This window comes from Falco naumanni, chromosome 5, assembly GCF_017639655.2.
Source record: "Falco naumanni isolate bFalNau1 chromosome 5, bFalNau1.pat, whole genome shotgun sequence".
NCBI classification, from domain to species: Eukaryota; Metazoa; Chordata; class Aves; order Falconiformes; family Falconidae; genus Falco; species Falco naumanni.
In genome coordinates, this window is record NC_054058.1 from 16,333,314 (window position 1) to 16,352,782 (window position 19,469).

General features: G+C 35.7%; 1 protein-coding gene across 1 annotated transcript in view; it reads left to right on the forward strand.

Annotated features, from left to right (window-relative positions):
* The window catches only part of ARFGAP3 (ADP ribosylation factor GTPase activating protein 3), a 35,869-nt gene extending 17,319 nt beyond the window's left edge, over window positions 1-18,550 (forward strand). Inside the window, exons 8-16 of the mRNA XM_040594731.1 lie at window positions 389-435; window positions 2,641-2,786; window positions 6,430-6,555; window positions 7,122-7,244; window positions 10,355-10,492; window positions 11,671-11,794; window positions 12,782-12,872; window positions 16,651-16,772; window positions 17,453-18,550. Of these exons, the coding sequence (XP_040450665.1) occupies window positions 389-435; window positions 2,641-2,786; window positions 6,430-6,555; window positions 7,122-7,244; window positions 10,355-10,492; window positions 11,671-11,794; window positions 12,782-12,872; window positions 16,651-16,772; window positions 17,453-17,470 (935 nt within the window). The 3' untranslated portion in view covers window positions 17,471-18,550. The remainder of the gene's footprint in view (window positions 1-388; window positions 436-2,640; window positions 2,787-6,429; window positions 6,556-7,121; window positions 7,245-10,354; window positions 10,493-11,670; window positions 11,795-12,781; window positions 12,873-16,650; window positions 16,773-17,452) is intronic.
* Window positions 18,551-19,469: the final 919 nt, after the last annotated feature.

Consider the following 19,469-nt stretch of genomic DNA (forward strand, 5'->3'; position numbering starts at 1 on the left):
CAACTCATCTTGAAAATGGTATATTTTCATATATATCAGGTGGACCTCTAGTCTGATTCAGAATAGGAAGTCCTGCATTCTTGGTCTATTTACTAGCAGGTATCTACAACTGAAAACTGAGCTGTAATTTTATTCCTATTGTGCATTTGCAAGAGATACCATATCCTCAATAAGGCGCGGTTTCCTGCATTTTCTTGGAGACACTTACAGCTCCACTCCCTGTAGCTCAGTTTAGCATCTCAGTCTCTTAGTATAGAAACTGTAATACTTCAAGGCATTGAAAATAAATTCCAAAAAATATTTTGAGGCTGATGCTGTGGAGATTATCTTCTGCAGTTCTGGAATTAATAAAATTGCATGTGAAGTAACGTACATTTAATCCTTGCAGAGAACACGACCTTCATAAAAAAGAAGCCAAATCAAGCCAAGAAGGGGGTAAGCGTATATAAATAATGCGTATTTTTAACTGTATTGTAGATATCTGGAAATACGTAGATTGCAATATGGAAAGGTATCATGTAAGTTCACACTAAACAGTACTTGTACAGGTAACAATTTGTGAAACTAAAATGGAAATGAAAACCATTTCTGTATCAAAATGGCCAATGGTCTGTTTGAAAATGGGCTGTTGTTAAGATGAATTTGTCTAACAGGTTATTGTTATTATGTAGTAGAGTGCTTTAGATTTTTGGGTTGTTTTCTGACCTTGGATAAATTCTAAGTCTGTTTGCATGAATATAGTTCACTGAACTGTCTAGACTCCCACGTGTATATCTGAGTGTCATTTTCTCTGTACTGGCTGGACCTGAACAGTAGGTGATACTTTTTCAGAAATGAGTAAAATAAAAATGTCAAAGCATGTATTGATACCAAGGTTTGTATCCCACTTCTCTTCGGTTCTTTTCACAACCATTGTCCCTGCAGCTGCGCTGATGCCCTATAACCTTTCTTCTCACTTGCTGATGCTGGGTTGCAGGGCTTCTTCAGGCTTTCGCCTAAGTTAGTTGGCACTGAGATCTTTTTGTAGCAAATCCTGAAAACAGAGGGAGCTCCAACAGAACTTTTGAGTGGCTAAATATGCATGTGTGGAACAATCTGTTAATGCAAGGTGAGTCTGAGACATTCAGATCTGTATTTCTGGAGTAGTCCTCATCTCATACCACACAGCAGTATGGTATTTGGTTATATAAGATAACTTGCAGCTGCATTCAATTCAAGGTAGTTTCAGGGTAGTTTACAGGTTTGTTTCTGTACGGGGTCTTAGCACTTTCTTAGGCATCTGGTCTCTGGAAAGAAGGCATGAGGAGAGTCGAGTATCAGAATGGTATTTCAAGGAACCTGAAAACTAAGACAGTTAAAATGAACTGAAGCTAGCTAGGAAAAGCCAGGTTTTGAATGTGTGGCTTTTGAGACCCAGGAAAATAATATTAGGCTATTAGGGTGACAATATGTTACAGGGAGTCACTTCTTTTGAGTTTGGACCATTGTTTGGCAAAAGATTGCCCGTTTATTTGGAGCAGGTTGACTTAGATTGAGACCTATTATTTCTTGCTCCCACTAGAGGGCCCTAAATATGCAAGTGGAGTTTCTTCCTGTGTGTGTTACATGCAGGTATGTTCCTTTACAGTAAGAACATATCTGTGTTCACAGGTGCATGTACAGTTTGTGAACTGCAGTGTCAGAGCCTAAAACTGTATGTACGTAGACTTTAAAGCATTAAAAGTTTAAGATAAATGTATTGTGAATATTAATGATGCTGCAGTGTTGCAGGTGAGGAGTTGAACGCGGCAGACTAAGAACAGCAGTTTGAGTGCTGTGCTACTGCCTGTATCAGCATCATTGTATCTATTCATAATCGTAGTATCAGCATCATTGTATCTACTCATATTTGTATTATTCAGTGGTTTTAAAATCTTTGATAATCAGAATAAAAGAATCTGTATCCCTGTATTGAAGTACTATGAACTAGAAATAGAATTATTTTAAAAGAACAAGGGTAAAACTGGAACCTCTCAGCTGACCTGTTTATCTAAAAAAGTTTACAGTGCTTTGTGACATAAAAAGGCTAATCGTGCACACATGTATATACAAAAGTTGTACATTGCTGTCCTACTATAAATCAGTAAATACCTATGTACATGTTTATTAAAAATATGAATAAATCAATACTTAATCTTAAGATAACACACTAGCACTGGCCAGTGAGAAATAATTAAAGAATATTTGCCACTTCTAAATAGAAATTATGAAATAAGTGAATAAGCACCAAATGGTTCCATAGCAACAAAGTGTATTATTTTATTCCTATGCAACAGAATCATTATTAAGAAACTAAAGTGCTATATGTTATAGTATTTATTTGAACATGCCAACCTCTGAACAATTAAAACTGTCATAGTTTTGTTATCCCATGATACTTGACTGCAGAGCTAACTAATTTTATAAGACCTAGTAGGAGCATGTAGAGGGTCAAAACATGAAAAAATATTTTCTCTGCTGCAAACTTTCATTGTTATTTGCGTACACTCCTTAACAGTATAGTGTTTGCTGTTGCTTTCAAAATTAACTGCGAAGTCAGTTGAAGTGATTGTTGCAGTTATAATGTTGGGGCTTTTGTTTTTTGTTTTTCAATAAATCAAGCTTGGTGCCAAAAAAGGTGGTTTGGGGGCACAAAAAGTGAGCAGCCAAAGCTTTAATGAGATTGAAAAACAAGCGCAAGCTGTAGATAAAATGAAGGAACAAGAGGATCTTCATAGCAGTAAGAAAACTGAGAAGCAAGAGCCACTGTAAGTATGAATTAAATATATAATGGTAAACCATGAAGCCTAATGTCATGTTAGTGAAGTGGTTGTCAACATTTTAAATACTACCAGAGATTAGCTCATGCAAATAAAACTTCAGTTCTTGCTTTAAAAAAAAACACAAATGTGGCTGAGGTCGGCCAAACAGTCATTACTCCTTTGCCTGTGTTTTTGCCATTCAGTATGTGTTTCTACAGTTGATGATTTATTGTAGAAGTAGCACAATGCTATCTTTAAAAATAACCGTATTTGACACAGAAAACGCGGAAACAATCTACTGATACATACAAACAAATCTAAAATACTTTGAATTTAAGTATTACCACACAAGACTCTTGCCTCTTGAACTTTCTTTGCCCCATGCTAGTTACCTAGTTTATTCTGTTTTGTAGTGAACTGTAGACGGTTTAAAACATACAAATGTTCAGCTTCATTTGGACTTACTGGTGAAGAGTTTCTATGCTGAAGGCAGTGGGTAGTTTTAAGTATGGCTAGAATTGCCTGTTTGTTTCAGCTGTTTTATACTGGAATGGCCTTAATTTTCACCAAAACCCTTTGAGTATTTCTGTCTGAGGCTTTGAATCTGTTAGTCCCAGTCCCATCTTAATTAATAAATACTCAGCCCTAAAGCTCAGAGGTTGCTGTTCCTGGTGCCTTCCACTACATTTCTTTGCTACATGTATTTGGTTTTAACATTTTGTTAGTTGTCATTACAATTAAACTATTAAATGGTTAGTGTACGCTTTTTACTGTTGTAAAGCTTAATAGCCTCTCATGTGCTAAGATTCATCATTTTTATAACCTATTGAGAAATTACTGAATTACTACATAATCACTTACGGTACCAAGCTAGTTGACCTGTAATCTCCTCCCTGCTCCTTTTGCTCACTTTTATGTAGCCTCTGCAGAAACGGATGTTTTGTGTGGATCAAAAATATCAATCACAAGGGGGTCATTTATTTTACCACAAAGTCATGCTTCTCAGTGATTGCAAAAAACTATCAGTACAGTGACTTAGAGGAACAGAGTAGTAAATAACAAGAAAAATGATCGGTCATTATTATTTTTCTTTAATGATGCTGTCTTTAATTATACAGTTCAGTTTGGTAGAAAGTCCCAAGCAGTGATTCTGGTTTTGTGTCAGAAATGTATAAATCTCTGTAGATCCAAGGCACCTTTAGTATAAGGTTGATGCAACCTTTCTGCAGTGGCCAGAACCTCCTAAAAATGTCTGCAAACATGAGGGGTGCACATAAACTTGAGTTTATAGGTCCAATCCCAGTAGAGGCGTTATAACTGTATTTCGCTTGAGATTAACTTTTTGGATTTGTAACTGTAGATGGCAGTATATACCAACGTTAAAGAAGCGTGAATACTTTTAAAATTGTATTTGCTTCCAACTGACTTTTATGGCAGTTTTAATTTTAAAATCTTGAGTAATGAGCTGTGGTTAATTCATTTAGTGTGGCTTTGTTATGTGGCAGGACAGAAGCGATGCTTTTGTAGTCTAGTCCTAAGACTTAATATGTGATTTTATAATTGGTACAGATTTTCTTTATTTTCTGCTGTGCACTGACAAGAGAACAGATAACTGGAGTTACTTAAAAATAATGATCAGTATACCTATTCGTTTTAATCAACAGCAGATAAGATTTTGATGTTCATAACATATTTCATAAGAAGGGCTCTAGTCTTTCTACTTAAAGTGCTGAGTAGATTTTATGAGTAGCAGTTTCAAATTGAATTTTAGAGAACATTTACAATTGTCTGTGTAACAGTTGGTCCTAAACTGTAAGAATTGATTTAAAGCATCCCTGAACATAGTCTGTGTTTTGAAAGTACATTTTTCTGATTTTACTGGTTTCAAAAGTCATTCCACAGATGCATCCTGGGTTTTATCAGATTCTTATTGCTATAAGCATCTGAACATAAGAGGTACTGATGGTTTTTTTAGTTCTGGCTATGAGTCCTCTGAAAGCCCCAATCAAAGAATACCTAATCATCACAAGATTGAGATGGCTCTGTTCTTTTTTGAAATGCCTTGTCGGTGGGGGAGTGATGTCTTATAGCAGGCTTATAGCCTTATAGCAGGCTGGTACCTACATCGCTTGTCTGTGAAGGAAGAAAACCAGATGCTATACCCCTTTTGTTCTAACAGATTTGGCTGCACAGCTCCTGTCTTGCAGGAGATGCACTAACCAGCAGGGTATGAACTTTGGCAGGGGCGTCTTGTACTCTTGGTTAATGTTAAGTCAGTATGCTTATTGGACCAGAAAAAAATCAAGCCGGGAAGAGCCTGTTTCAGTAATCAAATAGTTAGGAGACAGGCTGGAAGAAAATACTCCTTTGTCAAACACTTGTTTGCTTTTCATTCCTGCTTCTGCACAAAGTTAGAAGGGTTTTCAGACTTGGTACTTCTTTTCTACTTGCAGCATGATGTCTACCAGCAGCATTCTACATCTCATTCATCTTTCTTCTGATAGTGTTCATTTGTACTTTATGCCAGTCAAAACTTACGAATTAAAAAATAGCTGCATTACCTATCAGAATTACTATTTGTGTCCCTTTTAACCTGATGTTAAATTTAAGCAGTGTTTCTACAGTTCTGTGATCAAGATTACAAACCTCTTTCTGCTACACTGGAATTGCTGGGAAATAGTTAAGTTTGTTTTGAGATATAGGAAGGTTCACGGCATCTCAGAAATACAGCTGACTATCTGAACTGTGAGGGTGTTTCAGATGACAAAATGGGTTGTGCAGAAAATGCTAAGTTTTGGATGCTTCAAAGTTTCCATACTACAGAATATATTCCATTTTGGGGGTACAAAGACTCTTCCCTCTTCTGAGACACCTTTTTGGGCGCAGGGAAGGGCAGCATCCATAAAGAAGTGTGGTCTATCTCTAGCACTTGTCTCAAGAGTGTACGTAAATGTCGTATTGAGTATGGATTCAATGTTTGCTGAGAGAGCCCCTTCAAGGACTTTCAGCGAGACAGTTTCATGAAGTCAAAAATAGATGGTTTATTGGGGCAACAGATAAACCAGATTCGGGATTGACGTTGATAAATACACTTATTGTGTTAGCGCTAAATATTTCAAAGCTAACTAATAATCAATGAAGAATTCACCCAGTTATCAGTGTAGCAAGTGTTAAAACCGTTTGGGAGCATGAAGGGGACAAAGCAGGGCCAAGATGCTCATTAGGGGGAAACATTACTAGTATTACATCATGAATGCCGCAGTACTGTAGTATGTTAAAGTCGGATAATTTTGACAGTTATTTGGTATCACATAGAATGAGGACTGTGGAAAAAAAGACTTTTTCATGTTGACTTAAAGGTGATGCAAAACTGTGTCCTGAACTTTAGCAGTTGCATGTTGCACATTTGTTTTGAAAAAGACTACCTCCTCATACACAGACTGGAGTGCCATTCAGACAGTCTTCTCTACTGGCTTTCTCCCATCCTTATAGTTGGAATTTAATCCAATTAATAATAAATATTTTCAGTAAGCACAGAACATAAAAAATACAGTGCTACGGTATATATTGTTAATTTTCTACCAGTAGTATTGGATTGGGTATTCAGTGTAGCATTTTATAGTTATGTTAAACGTGTATTTTGTTCTAGCATATCATCTTTACGGTTGGCCTACAAAGATCTTGATATTAAAACAAGAGAAGAAAAGTTAAATCTGTCTGATAAGAAGAAACATGAATTGGAGAGACTGGGCATAGGATTTGGCAGCAAAAGAAGGTATGTGAGGTTCTATTTAAAGCACACTGGGGCTGTATGAAACAGTCCTTCATTTTGCTTAGGAAATGAAAAAATATACTAAAATGTGTTATGGAAACTTCATATCATCAAAGAACCAAGTATTTGTTGGGGGAAGGGGCAGGATTGCTTCTGATAGATTTAAGTTCTAACCTGCCAGACAGGTGTTAACTTAAATCATAGGAAGCCTGTAGGGTGTTTGACTTTTCTAGCTGACTGTGGGGAAGGTAATCAGCATGTTTTCAGTGAACAGTACCAGCCTAAGTATAGTCTGTCTTTTGTAAACCAAAACCCCAAAAAAGTCACATGGCTGTGTTTTCCAGCTGTTGGAATGATCTCTGTTCGGAAGTCCTGTCACTACCTCAGAGAACTACAGTTGAGTTTTCCAGGGTGCTGCTTTTTTTCTTCTTTGTTCCTTTCTTCTTCTATGTTTGTATAGCTTGGGCTTTATCAGCAAGCTTCAGAAACAAGATTTGAGCTTTCATTTCTGTTTTTAGGATATGATCTTGGTCATATCCTTTACATACTTTTTTTCTTCCTGTTTCTAGTGGTATTTCTCACTCGGTCACCTCAGATATGCAAACAATAGAGCAGGAAACACCTGCAATTGCAAAACCAAAGAAAAAGTACACCGATGATGTAGAAGACTCCTATTTCTCTTCTAGTTCAAGGTAATGTATAAGGTTTTTATTTTGAGTGGAGGTAGAAGTATATGCAAGTTAAATACTCAAAAAATACTCAATATATTTGGAACTTAAGATCAAAACAGGGGGCAATTGGACATACCTACATACCTAGCATGTTTTCATCGGACATCAGAATTGGGAAAGTTGTGAAATAGTTGACCTTACCTTGATGACAGGTGTATTTATACAGAAGAGGAATTACTTTTTTCTGAGGAGAAGGCAGTCTGAATTATGTGTTTACAGATTTTATCTTGTTCAGGGTGTGTGCCATATAAGCTTTTATTTGCTGTATACAAAATCCAGTGAATTTTTTTGCAGAATGACTTGTGTTTGTTGCGGGGTTGTTTGTTTTCTTTTTCTTTCTTGTGGTACTGTCTTCAACTTTCATTTTAGAATTAAACAAGTATTAAAGTCTGCTACTAGATACACTACAGTTGCATTAGTCTTTTAACACATGGACGCATGTCAAAATGCAAAAACTTAAATCTTTTTTGAGGTATGGTGCGTTGGATGTATGGTGTATTGGACATACTGTGTAGATGTCTGCAGTCTTATTTGATAGACTTCTATGTATTTGAACATAAAATGTAACCAAAAAATAATTGATGAATTCTTCATCAGAGTATGAATACAATGCAAATTATAAAACACTGCTGTTGCAAAGGAGCAGAAAAATAATTAGTCCTACAATCACTAATTGCAGTGAAACAGCTGTTTCTGGACTGGTGGACAGAAACAGGTGTTGCTTTTATAAAATGCCTTTATTGAATTGCTCCCACAGAAACATGAAAAATTGTACCTAATTACTCATAGACAGGCAAATAAAAACACAAAGGCTTTTGTGTCATTCCTTTGTAGTGTAATCAGTAGTGGCAGAAAAATAAAAGTACCACATAAATGGCAGCAGTCTTGTGAAAGAAAACCTGTCATTTCAGTGCCTCCCTATTTGTTCCTTGCAAAGAACTGTTACTGCTCTCAAATTATTCATAAGCTTGCTAGCAGGCAAAGGATAAATTATAGAAGAGGCTTTTTAATGTGTTTTGGTTCATTAACTAGAAGATAAATTGTAACCTAGCGGTTCCTGGTTCTTGTTCTAGTTATAGCGACAGTAGAATCTAATTGGAGTTGGTATACAATTTCATTCTCTTTAAAGAAAGTATAAAATCAGGTTGTTGGGCTTAGTAAGGTTTGTAAGGTGGTTATCATCCTTTATTCCAAGCTGTGACTTCGAACTAGAGGTAATTTAGTATCATCTTAGTGTATGCCCAAAAGCAAAATAATCATGCTGGGTATTAGAGTGCTGGTAGGTAGTCTGTAAGTTAAGAAAGCTAAATGTCTCAAGGTTTGGAGATATAATTGAAGCCTCTCAAAATCCTTGGATTTTGATTTTTCTTTTTGCTACAAATAATAAAATCTTTATCAATATAACAGTGTAAAATTTTATTTTCTATTAAATGCAGCTTCTCTTTCTCCCTTGTCCCTGCACTGAATACTGAAGAAGTTTTTGCAAAGTTATGAAAATCTGAGAAGGAAGGAGAAAATCAGTTATTTTATTCAAAAGAGCTTTTGTAGCACCTGCCACATCCCGTGGTTTTGATGGGCATTGTGAGCTTGTATATATATACATACATCTATATACATATATATGTATGTATAAACACCTTGTTTGTTGTTATAGATCCATAATGAACTTAAGATTGCTGTGGCTTCTTTTTGTCTGTCAGGAGAGAAGGGGAGAGACTCCTGCTTTTTGTAGAAATTCATTCCAGATCTGTCCCTGCTATTTTCCATGTGCAGCGATGGGAGATTTTGCTGCTGAAGGTGTCACATTTCTCATAAACTGCAAAACCAAGTATCCTGCCTATTTATAACACAGACGTGGAGAACATTTTTTTTTAGAGTGCTTTTCACAAAGCACAGACGCAGACATTAATATGCCATGCTTGTTCTACCAAATTATTCCATTCTGATAGCCTCATGTCATTTTAATCATATTACTCCATATCCTGGTCATATCCAAACTTTAAGAAACAATTGCCCTTTGTGGTTAAATAAACTTCATCTTTGGCATTTTGATAGTTTTATTTTTTCCAAATGTTTTCCATATATGTTTAGATATGTGTAGATAAAGTGGAGAAGGAAACAACAAACCACCAGAACTGACAAACATGCTTCATTTTTTTCCTTTTCTTTCTGTTTGTGTTTTCCCTGTAGTTTTGATACGCAAGATAAGATTGTCTTATTAAGACTCACTTTTAAGAAATAAGTTCGTTAGCATTGTTTTAATAAAGCTTGTTACAAAACTCAGAGGTACTTAATATTTGTATTAAAAAAAAAATACACAGAGCCAGAGACAAGGGCTTTCCTTACTGTTCTGAGCTATGTTTGTTGGTGCCTCAGAAAACGGGAGCAGATTCTCTGCTAGCACAGGTTACAGATTAACTCACATGGAACTGTAAGGTTAGCCACTCTCATCCCCTTAGTTACTAAACTTTGCCCCATGTGGAACCATAGCACAGCTGAATGCCATGGGTAGTTAGGTGCTGTTGGATCTCTGGAGTGTTCAAAGTGCCTGGGAAGTCGTGGTGGCTTTTTTCATAGCTGATGTCTTAGCATGGAGTATCAAGAGCACAAGGCTTTTATGAGCAGACTACCTTGTAGGGTCATCGTGGTTCCTTGCTTGCAGGGTCCATCCTGAAGTTTTGTTAGGGTTGCTCTTAAACCAGACAGGTATCTTGACAACGTTCTTTCCAGTGTTTTGCCTGACACTAAAGGAGATGTAATACTTTGAAGTAACAAGAACTTTGCTGGTTTTGATAGGACCGTATCTTTCAGACAGTCTACTGCATATTCATGAGCATATCCAGCCTAAAGAAAGGCTGAACTTTTCAGTCACTTAAATACATGTGTAAAAAATGAAAATTCAATTGGTTTCAACTGTGCAAAGATTCTAACCAACATTATGCAATCCAGATTATTCACTGACAACTATCATTGTGCTGAAAACTTACTTGCTAGTGAACACCTACTATAACAATATTTATCTAACAGTGTAAAGTTTCTACTTTTTCAATACTTTTTTTCTCTTATTTTAGGTACTATGATTCTTCAGATTTGAGGAGCAGCACTTTTTCTAAATGGGATGACAATTCAGACTCCTTTTGGAAGAAAGAAAACAATAGTAGAGATGTTGATGTAATGTTAACTTCAAAAAGTACAGGATTTTCAGACAGGTATACCAAGAAGACCTAACTGGTTTTTGTACAGAAAGTCCAAGCTAGTTAATACCATTTGAGTCCTGGTCATAGTAGTGGGATTTTTTTCAGTTTAGAAGGAGAATTTGGCTGTAACTTTCATCAGCAGTCAAGGGACTTCCTGGATGAATGTCTTCTGTAAGCTGAATTTCCTGTTTACATTTTAAGCACTCATTTGTTTTGTTCAGTGCTGTGCAGTATATGTACTGGAGGTAATTTCACAAGCATTTCAGCAGGAAAAGTAGTAGACAAAAGATGTGGAAAGAAACTCAAATATTTGCACTCTTCTGAGAGCGTACGTACTTTACTTGCTTTGTTTATCACATAATGAACTAAGGAGAACCTGGTTATCAAATGAAACTGTAGGGTACTCAGCTTTTAGGATGGAGGTACTGAAGTTACGTCTGAACAATGGGTCTAATTGTTGTGATGATAAAAAAATGAATTTTTTTCTTCTTTGACAAGTGTGTTTTTATCTTTGAAATCAAGTGGAAAATGTAAGGATGTGGGGGTTTGTGTGTTCAGTTGGTGTTTTCTGCTTCTGTTCTCTACTTAAAACTGTATTTTTCATTTACTTGTAAAATGCAGATTGTGCATTTAATTACAGTATTTTTTTTAAACACAAACCATGTTGTTTCCTAAAGAGTGGACCAGTGATGCATATTACATAAAATAGAGGGCCGTGTCCACAACGCTATTACTTCCTTATTTGAGTACATTTACTTGAGGTGCAAGACAGTGACAGTTCAAAGGATGTTACACCTTTTTGTGCTATTACACTTAAATCTGAATTTCACTAACATTGTGGTTTGGCTTTTTTGAGGTTTTGTAGAAATATTCTGTCCTTGTTCACATAATTTAGCTTGCTTTTTAAATGAATTTTGAAAATAAAGATTCAAGATTAAAGGATTTGAAATACTGTAAGTTCACCGTCTTTTAAAACTGTCACTGAAATTTTGTTTGCTGCTGTGTCAACTTAGTAATCTGAATTTCTTTATCCTGGGTTGATACTGGTCTGATTTTTATCTTTTAAAAAAATCACTATTATACTTTTAGGCTTCACAAAACAAAGACGATAGTGCTTCTTGTTTGATTTATTGCATTTGGTTGTGATGTAAATAAGTTACACTCACTAATGCAAGTTATTTTTCTTTCAGGCCTGCATCTCGTCGTAAACCTGAATATGAACCATCTTTAAACACAGATGAGGCACAAAAAAAATTTGGCAATGTAAAAGCAATTTCATCAGACATGTATTTTGGAAGGCAAGATCATGCTGATGTAAGTAAAAAGTAATGATAAATATTTTTGAATGTTACAATATTCTTTGACTATAAACATGGTGTTCTTGTGTAAAGAGAAGACAATAAATAATTAAATCGGTAGAATTAGTAAGCTTATAGAATTATGTCCCAATTGTTTGATAGAAATGTACAAGTATCTGATAACTCTGATAGTATTTCATTTTAAGGAGTTGGAGCTGCAAGTAGGACCTTACCTCCAACATCATTCTTCTCCGACAGAAGTGATAGGCTGTGATTCAGCAGTCTTTATTTTTAAAAAATCAACCTGATGCTGGGTGAAGGCTTACTTAATTTGTTCTAAATACCCAAACTGATGCCAACAAACTGTTCTTAAAACATCTGTCCCCTCTGTATTTATTACATGGAAACATTGTTGCTATTGTAAGGCTAACTAAGCAGATAAATTGTTCAGCAAATGACAATTGAATCAGCCTAGAAATAAAAACCAGATTAATAGTATGTTGCAGTTAGGACATGAGGGATTATTTAAAAAAAATCTGGTTTTAATGGAGAATTAACAATGTAAAGAGTAATGTAAAAAAATACAATCAGTGTATTATCATTCCCAGGGATTTCAGAAAGTTACATTAAAAGCATCATATGATTAGAAGGGTTAACATGATGCTAACTGCAGTGCTTTTTCCTTATCCTTCCCAGCCACTCCATTTCACATTGTTTAGTGGTTGTTTCTAATGGTTGCTTAGTTTTTCAGCAGTTTTAGGGTAGCTGGCAGTGAGTAAGCCTGTTGGTGTTGGAATGGTAAATGTCACTCTTTGATCAACTGAAGTAAGTTGAGATGATGCAAACTCACACTGCCTAAGACATGTGTAAACTACAAAATGGGAACAACTTTCAGAATGGTCGACTTCAGCTGGATTTGTATGTTCTAAAACTGTATATAATTATCTGATATGACCTCAAAAGATGATAGCGTACTGTACAATACTTCTCAATTATTTTCTAGTATGAAGCAAGGGCTCGACTAGAAAGACTTTCTGGAAGCTCATCTATAAGTTCAGCTGACTTGTTTGAAGATCAGAAAAAGCAACCATCAGGTACGTATTGAACCGAGTGAGAAACTGCGTCATGCAATGTATTCATGCTCCTGTACTCTGCTTCTAGTTACAGCATCAGCTAGCTGCCACCGTATTCTGTGTGAAGTGTGCAAAGTGCAGTACGTGTTGGTATCGCTAATAGGTCAAACAAATCTAACAGGTGTAGTCATTATTTTTAAAAAATATTAATTTCTTAAATACAGAGTTCTGAGTTTTCAGTTCAGGAAGTTCAGTATTTTATACTGGGTTTTTAGTGTGATTTATTGCAAATAGTAGACTATATTGTAAATAATTTTTTCAAAGGAAACCTGTAATATCTTATTATAAAAACAAATAAGGTAACACCTAATACTGACTATCAGGTAGGGGTTTTGATAAGTTACTGTAAGTAACTTACATACTTATATATGTGAAAACAACTGTCATAACATCAAATCTAAGAATAATCTTTAATAAAATGTGAGTGGCCTTGAAATTCCCATGTAATCTGTTGAATGGCATATCATTCAACAAGATAGCTGCTTCTGACACTGGTCTTGCCAAATTACTAAGGAAATTTTTCGATTGGTTTGTCAGTTTAAAAGATCTGTTGGAATACCTTACATTGGAGAGGATAGTTCATCACGTTAGGAAGGAAGAAGTATTAGATTGGATTGACTGAAAAGTAGCCCCTTAGGCTGTTGAAAATCTCTCCATGTTTTCTTTCCAACACCCTTTTTGGATAGTACAATAAAATGAAATAGAAAATATAGGAAATACTGGAACATTTTTTATTGAATTGATCAGTTGGGTTTCATTTTTTAACTCATGAGGAAGTGGAAAAAAAAGCATTATTGAACTTGAAATCTGTGAGTAATTATCTAAGTCGGCTGGAAAAGCAAAGATTTTACTTTGGGAAAGTTGGGGGAAAAAAGAACATGTGACTGTTGAGTTTTGATCCCCTGAAAGCAAGTTTTAAATACACTGGCTAGTAGAGAAATAGCTCCTGTTACCAGTTACTTAAGCTGGATTTTAGTAATTTGAAATGTAAAGCAAAAAAAAAAAAAAATTAAGGAGGGGAGGAGACATAAAGCAGGAATTGCAGCAATTTACTTCAGCCATTTGAAATAGTATTTGCAACTTGTCATACTTATGCTTAAAAAAGATGTGGGGAACATCAGAAAGAAACATTTGTAAACTATGTTTTCAATAGTACATGGGATTGTGATAACAAATATTTTGTTATCTACCTATTATTGACTTTCTTTGTCCTTTTTCTTTAATTTTTTAGCACATAAATGATTTTATATGGAATTAATTTTTCCTTTAATTTGTATAATATGTGTGGGGCTTTTACACAGTAATGAATAAGGGAATGAACTAGGAAAGTATAAATATAAGTTAAAGATGGGGCAAATTGTGTGATGTGATGTGTGTGTGTATATATATATGAATTTGCCTTCCTATTTACACATACATATATATGTGATGAAATTCTAAACTGTATTCTGAATAAGGGTACTTATAGGCAATTATATCATGTTTTCTATGTGTACGTGAATTGTGCACACATGATCATTCATCACTGACCACCTGAAAAGGTTCTTGGGGCTCGTGAGGGAATGCAGAGATTCTGAATAATGGGATAAAAAATACCTGCCTGCGACTCAAGGTGACTCTCTGTGACTGGCATGTAACCCAACAGTAAATTTAAAGTTATATTACGAAGACTAAACTTCTGCTAAATTTTGTGGGTTGATAACTGCTGTAAAATAATAGTGAGGGAAAAATACACCAGGAATTATTAGTTTGTATGTTATAAATTCACCCTATACTTGGTCTACAGAATCTTCCTTTCCTTCGTGTCTTTCTGTTACACAACCCACCCCAAAGACTATCTTTTGACAGTGGCCCTTCTTGAAGAAGTTCTACTGCACGGATAGCTTGTCTGGTGTTGAATTAATGCCAAGGTTATCATTAGTTCCATGAAATAAAGGTAATCGGGAGACTGAAGACTGGCAATAAAAATGCTGCTGTAATTCTGGGGTTCTTGCCAGAACAAAATGTCCTTTGAATCTAAAGTTGTTTTTATGAGCACTGCTGAGATTTTAGGGTGGAACAGGTTTGGGATGCTTGCTTTTTTGTAAATAGCTCCTACGGCATTCTGTACAAAAGGAGGGCTGCAGGAAGACACTTTCACTTTGCATCATTTCAGACCTTATGAGAGGTGGCGTATCAGATGGCTGACTTGTAGATGCTGATTTTACAGGAAATCAGTTGCTTTCCTGTGTCATTTACAAGAAGTTTTTCAGATGACCATACGTAACCAGAAAAACATGAGAAAATTCATGTGGCTGAGAAGTGATTAGAGCTTTTCTCAGGTTATTTATATCTGCAAAATTTATTTCCAAGACTGACTTTAATAACAAAAATGCTGACGCATTTGATAGGTGGAACAGATCGTAAGGAAGTCAAAATTACAGTTCAGAGATAGGGCTGTCACAGCGACAGTGAATTGTTGGAAATAATATATAAATAAGTGTGCATTGTAGAAACAGCTACTATCTGGCTTTAAAGAATGGAGTGGGAAGCTCTCTGAATGTGACTATGCATCTGCCACTATGAACCAGCCACCTAGCCTAGGAAAACCAAATTATCTACAGTAATGTCTTCCTCAGCCTGCTGACAAGGCAGGTGCCTTCAATTTCCCATGACAAGAGAGCTGCAGGTTCCCTCTGTCTTCCTCCTCCACCCCTGTTGAGAAAGAGGAGAAGGAAGGGCTGCCTGTGTGTAGCCATGTCCTGTACGGAGCTGCTGTCAGAAGTGTTACAGTTGTGCAGGTTGTGGAGTGTGTAGCTGGACGAGCTTGTCCGAGGGTCAGTAACAGCTCACAAGTCACCATTTGTGCCCCGGCGGGTCAGAGCTATCCGTTGGCTACGAGTCTAAATTCAGGCTACAGATTGCCGGCTCCGTTTTGGAAACAATCTGTTTGGGGATGTTTCCCCTCAGCAGCTCCATTTATTCCTGAGATCATAGTTCTGTGAATCTGTTACTGCCCTTTGTGCCTCTTATAGCATCAGGTATTTGATATTAAGGTGTGTCAGTAATCCCTTTCACAAAGAGCGGGTGTTCGTCATTGTTAACATGTTAGTACTTATCACACAGTTAGTTTTGAAACATCTTTAATTTCTGTTATCTTTAGGCTTATACTTTCCGTAACAGCAGTAGAGCTAACACTGGCTGAACTTCAGTGGCCTTAAGGAAAGCTGGATTGTCAGCTTTGTTTCAGACTTTCAAAACTTACTTACCTTTACTATCATTTCTATAGAATTTTCCAAGCCTCAAGATTTAGTAATGCAAAATATGTCTGTATATACAGCATGTAAAACACACCTATGCATGCACACAAGTTGGGTTCATCACTTCAGCTGTCACTGAAGTACATTCATCTTCAAATTGCAAGTAGTAACAGCTGTTCAGCATACAAGGCAAATAACATTGCAGCAGATTGAAAATGCAGAATAAATAATATATTATTCTAATTATTAATGTATTAGAATATATTTTTAATTGCTCAGCTGGGAATACAAAGTGTAGAAGATGATATTCTGGGTGGAATTACAAGCAATTAAAAGGAAGATGCATTTAAGAAATTTGAGATTTATGCCTAGTGTTTTTTACAGTGTCGATCAGACATTGGAATTTAGTAGTCCTAGTAGTATATTGTATTTCGGGGGGGGGGGAAAGGCTGCTTTTAATATAAAATTATGTTTCCTCCTTGTGTGTGTTCTCCTTTTAGGAAGCTACAATATTACAAATGTCTTGCCTTCAGCTCCTGATATAGCTCAGTTTAAACAAGGAGTCAGATCTGTGGCTGGAAAACTTTCTGTACTTGCTAATGGGGTCATGACATCTATACAGGTTAGTAAAAATATTACAATATATTAACCATCAGTTAAAGCCTTTGTAGGGATTTAGTATCGTGGGTCCTGCCATTGAATCATCTTCAGGGAGAAAAGAATGAATTGGGGTTTGAGCTTTGTAGACCTCTTATGGTAGATAGACAGTAGATCTTTTAACAAATAAATCTGTAGCTGATAGCTCACCTTCCTTAGAATATCTTTTTTTGCCTTTTCCCTTACATAGTTTATTTCTTTTCTTACAATTGAAACAAAAATTCCATTATGGAAGTGATTTGCTGTCACTATTTTGAAAGTAATAATAGTTCGTAACTCAGAATAGAATAGTTTATTTGAAAGGGACCATCGTCTAGCTCAACTCTTGTATTGACTCTTTAATTGACTTGACAGTAATAGCTTTGATCCATGTTTGTGCACAAAATTAAGACAGTGTAAAGCATGCTTGTGCTCCATTTAGTTTGCATTTCCTATATGAGGTCAGTGGGAGCTCTCAGGTGTTTTAAAATCAGACTAATTATCCTGGATTATTAGTTGTGAACTCCAGTTCTTGGAAGTGCTGGTCAGTTTTCTTTAAGAATTTAACTACTGTTCATTTTACAAATGTAAGTAAAAACTAATTTCTTTCAGCAGGAAACGTACTCATGTCTGTCTTTTGTCTTTTTTTTTTTGTTACTTTTGTAGGATCGATATGGTTCATAACATCATTCGTATCAACATACTTAAGTACACTAAAGGATTTCTTTTCAGATACACAAGTAATCACAATGCTGATTTGGATGAAGGTTGCCTTAAGACTGCTGATGTTTTTACTTGTTTCAGCATACTTGTTTCCTTGTGCAGCTTTCTGGCTCAGCCGTTTCTTACTGCTATTTCATCTTTACAGAGCAGAAATCTTGTAGCAACTTGTTACATTGCATATGCTTCCCCCATCCCTTACAGTCTTTTATTTCTTAGTGACCTTAATGTTAGATGTTGGAACCTTTATTTTATCACTGATTTGGCTGTGAGGCAGGAAGGAGAAAGAAGGGTGAATGTGTATGTTGGAAATGGGGCTTCCTAACAGAAACCAGTGCAGTTGCATCCTTGCCTGCCAGACATAACCTGTCTTCAGACTGTCTTACGAGGTGTGGAGAAGAAAATGTAAATTAAGCATATGCTGAGGTGGTACTTAGTAGACTGTAGCAAAATATAGAATGAAGTTAAACCTGTGCTTGTCAGGAAGTAGAAGCTCTTGCAGTCATAAATTGATGTGCATTAAAATGATGGGGAATTAGTGTTTTAAAACAATATTCCTGCTAGAAAATTTTATGCTTAGATGTGAGGTATGGAAAAGACAAGATGTGGTATACTGAATAGTGGATTTCATCTTGTCATGGGAACAATCTATTTATTCCTAGTTTTGAAAGTTACAAAAAATTGCAATATGGAATCCTTAAGTGCTTTTTACAAATATGTATTGTGTACAAATTAAAAAAAAATCAAAATATATAAAGGGCCTAATAGAGTAGTTAATTAAATACTTGTTTAAAAATGTTTAGAACAATCTTAGGTTTGTGATAAATTATGAAATATTGAATGGGGAAATAGTGGGGCTGTGTTTTAGACAGTCTAGAATTTATTGCTGATGACATCCTGTGTAAAAATGATGATGACCTTAAAGAAAAAAAAAAACACCTCACAACAAAGAATGAGCTCAAGTTAATTCCATTCTGTAACTTTATTTCTTAATTCCACTTTGTAAACTTCTGATATCTAATAAAAACAATTGATATAAACTCATTTCTTAATTAAATTTCTATGTGCAGACACCAGTCTCCAGCTTTCTAAATACTACCATCTGTATTCTGTCTATACAATGGTCTGGTAAAATTAGCCTTTAATTTCAATTAGTGAAACTAGCTGTCTCATTAAATTGCTGTAGTGATTTAGAAATCAAAACATGAAGGCTAGGGTAGAAAATAAGCTATTCTACTGTTGTTGTTGTGTTGAAATACAGTTAACAGTATAGCTGTATTTGGGTTTTAATTTCTAGCTGCCACTTATATCTAACTCAGTTCTGGCAACTTGCTCTTGCAGATGTTGCGTTTAGATTTATTAATCCAACAGTGATCTTTCTTTTTTAAGAGTAGTACAAGATACGCATTTTTTCTGCTTAACTGCAGAGCATTACAATAAAAGACTTGCTTTGTTTTCTCCTTTCTCGCCCTGTAGAGATGATTTTGCTAATATAACAAGAAAATGTACTGGTCGGGGCTTGCTTTGGTTTTCTTTAATTACAGGTAATGGTTCTCAGTTTTCAAACTACTTTACAGCTAAGTGTACACACATTAGTAAATTTATTACAAGTAATAAGTGGTCTGCTTTTTCAGAGTTGTGAGATACCAGCAGCATCCATGGACTTGCAGAAGAGCTGCTCCTCCAATAACTAGGCTACATATTTAGACATTTGTGTATGGATGCAGTTGCTTAAACTAAGGCAGCGATGTATAACAAAATGTAGTTCTGTCCCCTCCTGTGGTTTCTCATACGTAACAATGTGTGTGAGATCACCTACACTGAAATAATTGTGTGCATTTTTAATGCATCATTGCAAAACAGTGAACCACTCAAAAATGGAAAACTACAAAAATTTGATCTTTTCAGTCCAAAATAAGAAGAAATTCTAGGAGGAAACAACTATAGGGATATCTTAAATGCC